General features: G+C 43.8%; 1 protein-coding gene across 3 annotated transcripts; it reads left to right on the forward strand.

Moving 5' to 3' along the window:
• The first annotated feature begins 23 nt into the window (after positions 1–23).
• LOC123172938 (uncharacterized) lies at positions 24–2,640 on the forward strand. Of its 3 annotated transcripts, XR_006485779.1 has the most exons (4): positions 24–445; positions 552–633; positions 1,236–1,437; positions 2,328–2,640. XR_006485779.1 is itself a non-coding variant. In XM_044589821.1 (3 exons), the coding sequence occupies exons 1-3, from the start codon at positions 500–502 to the stop codon at positions 2,355–2,357; spliced, it is 366 nt and encodes a 121-aa protein (XP_044445756.1). In that variant the 5' UTR covers positions 24–499; the 3' UTR covers positions 2,358–2,640. The 3 variants fall into 3 exon arrangements, 2 of the variants coding, with proteins under 2 accessions (XP_044445756.1, XP_044445755.1); XM_044589821.1 differs by having other exon boundaries at positions 24–633; XM_044589820.1 differs by having other exon boundaries at positions 24–633; positions 2,341–2,640.
• Positions 2,641–3,444: the final 804 nt, after the last annotated feature.

Consider the following 3,444-nt stretch of genomic DNA (forward strand, 5'->3'; position numbering starts at 1 on the left):
CCCACGTCCTCCCATCCCTCGCCCCTTTTCCCTCTGATGAAACCTCCCACGCCGCATCTTCTCTTCTCGCTTCCTCGCCGCCATGCGCCAACCCCGCCATCAGCTGTCGATCCGGCTGCGTACTTCCACCCTCGTCGCCCTCCCTAGTCCAGTAACGTCACCCGCTCCCTTCAACTCCCGTATAGGTCTTCGTGGCCCTCAGATCTGGCAGCCCTCAGCCACGACGCTGCCGGATCTGGTCGGCTTGGCCTCGTCACCCCAACCAATAGGTGCTCGACGCCTCTCCTCGGGACCGTAGCGGTATTCTTCGTCGGCTCTCTATCCCTCCACCTCCTGCGCCATGTATCGGCCTTCAGCCCTTTCTTGAAGCTCCTCCTCATCCAAGTGGTCACCTGATGCTGCCGAGTGGACCACGCTCACTCGCGCCTTCGCCCGCCAGTACCTGGTTTGGTCGCCACCTCCTTTGCACAATTCGTCGAGCAGGTCATCTGTGTGGCGTATGTGTGCTGTTGTAATGGATGGTGGGCTTTTTTCTGGTGGTTTGGGTGCAGGATTTGCTCTTGTGTTTCAAGTTGAATACTGGGGAGATGGAGGAGATGTGCCACGGCAGGCTACTGTGGTGGTGAGATTCAGGTTGTACATCGAGGCCAATGGCCATGGTTGTCTGCATGTCTGTTTAGGTCTATTTTTTATATGGATGTTGAAAAACAAAGCCAAGCATATTAGTTTTGAAAATAAAGTCAAGCCTATGTGTTGAAAAATAGTTTGATTAACTAGCGAATGGACATTTGGTGCCAGTGAGGTGAGCTAGCTGACTTGTGTTGATGCATGTATGTTTGGTCAAGGCTAGCTAATTGCAGCAGTTGGCACTATAGTGCAGAGAAGAGACACTGTGTCAGCGTGTGTAATCAGGATCGGGATGTATATTTCATACTACTGTATAGCTTAACTAGATGTCCCTGCCAAGCAAACCAATTAACATTGAAGAGGCCCTCCATTCATGGAGTACGTACATTCCTGGTTACTTTTCCTTCAATTTTGGTTTGTAGATGTAATTGTAAGTTTTGCAATCTCGCTTTTGCTTTTCTTAGTATTTTGTAGTTCTGGAACATTTAGCTCATGTGCCTAAGGTTGATGCAGCCACTGTCATGTTAACATCATGTCCCGTGTGTTCTTTCTCAAATATGTAGAGCAGGGGCTTCTTGTTACCTTAAATGCACTATGCTATCATGCAGGTCTAAGTCGGGCCTGTCTGAAGAGCAAGAATATAAAGCTTTTGAGCTTAGGCACATGAATCAAGCCCCCAGAATCCGATGGTCTACTGAGCCAGTTTTATGCTTGGCGAGGAAGGGTGGAACAGTGAACCTTGCCACACAATGGCAGCCCCTTCGCCTGATGACCTTTTCCAATCACGATGACCTCCCGTCGCTGCTGAAGGTATTTTGTTTCTTCTCTTTTATCTGCAGACTGCAGAGTATCTTGTTTGTTCAATTCTGATAAAAAAACTAGATGTTCTAATCAAAGCAGTACTGCAGTCATGCAGTACTTACTTGTTGCAGTATTACGTTTATCTGTTTCTGGATGAGATACTTTCAAAGTTGATTTATAGTGACAATGCGAGAGTTGTAGATAATTTTCTGTACTTCCAGTGTACTTGATTATTAATTCTTAGTATAAGAGTTTCTAAGGGGCAATTGGCTTGAACTCGTACAGGCAGAGATGTTGCTATAATTAATTACAGTCAAATCATTTGCACAGAGAAAAATACTTCAACATTAGACAATATGATTAGACAATATGCCAGGCGTCCTCCTTTCTAGCTTTTGGCTTTCCCTGTACTAGCTTTGCTCTTTGGGTCCTCAGCTTTTGAGACCTTGATGCTTTTGAGAATGTACGACAAACTTGGTTTCATTATAGCAATCTTGGTCTAACCATAGCACATGTTTCTGGACATAGGATTGTTACAGTGAATTAGAATAATGTCATGTGCTTTGAATTATATGAATGTTACAAGTAATTCGAAAAGCATGATGTGATCTGAACCGCTGCAAACTTATAATGAAATTGAAATCAGTGTGGTTTATTGGTAGATTATTCCTTTTGTACACAGAGCAACGTGCAGTACTGTATATCATTTGGAGTGTGTTCCTGCTGATTCATATTACCCTGAAAATTGCATGTGAAGGATCAAAAGATGAATACGTAGTTATACTGTTAGATAGCAGCTAACCAGTCAATTAGAACATCTAATTTTTTAACTGTATCCACAATTAAATTTCAATTGTATATATTTAATCTCCCTTACAACTTATCTAATCATTTCTTAGGAATTGGAAACAGTACTGGAGGAATTGTGATCTATGGCAAGGGTGATGGTGTCTATGGATGGTGATGAAGGGTGACGAGTCTAATGTCTTTCGTCAAGACATGCAACAAAGTGAAGTTATGAAGTTCTGGTCAATTTAGCTTATGCATAATGCTTGGACCATTAGATCTTAGTTACTATTTTGTTTTGCATTTCAAACTTCCTAGATAGATCATGGTGATCAGTGTAATTTTGATGCAACTCTTCTGATATTCTGAAAGGTGTGCTAAATACAATAGTTTATGTTTCTTGGTCATCCGTGGGTTGTGCAATTATGAGATATATTTGAAATGGAAAGCAATCCTTGAAGGGTGACTAATGGCCTACCATGGAACAAGCCTCACAGCTACACAATATGCCAATGGAAACTTCACACCATCGGTGAATCTATGTATTGAGGGTGTCGTTTGGCCTCTGAACTAAAGGAATCCCCATAGGGGTGTATACACCGTCAGTGGTCATACTAGTTGACAGTTTTTGGTTCTCCTCTTGGCTATAATGAACCCCAAGGGTCAAATATGTACCGTCAACTATTACAAAAGTCGAAGGCAAGTCATAACTATCAGAAAATAAATACCCAACGGGGAACCCTCAGCTATAAGTGTCGTCAAGTTTATCCGAGTCGGCTGGTAACCAAAACATGTCCGACGGCTCACCGTCGGCTAATTGCCGTCGGAGAAGGTATTACCCTACAGTACCGTCGGCTATTATGGTAATGGCCGACCAAGCATAGCCGACGGGAGATTGCCGACGGTGTACCGTCAGTTATACAGAAATCCGACGGTGAGCAAAAATATCCGATGGTAATTTGACCCTCGGTTATAGTGGGAAATCTAGTAGTGTGCCTTGATGCAGATATTAGTCTAGAACCAAGGCAACAACAACAACAACAACAACAACAACAACAACAACAACAACAACAACAACAACAACCCTCCACCACCACCTCCCGTTGACAACTTAGCCCGTTTTCTGAGGTTGCAGCCGCCGGTGTTTTCCAGTAGCACCGAGCCCATAATTGCTGATGACTGGCTACGCAGATTGGAAGGGAGTTGACCATCGCAGGTTACACAGATGTT

This window comes from Triticum aestivum, unplaced genomic scaffold (genome assembly GCF_018294505.1).
Source record: "Triticum aestivum cultivar Chinese Spring unplaced genomic scaffold, IWGSC CS RefSeq v2.1 scaffold37374, whole genome shotgun sequence".
NCBI lineage: Eukaryota > Viridiplantae > Streptophyta > Magnoliopsida > Poales > Poaceae > Triticum > Triticum aestivum.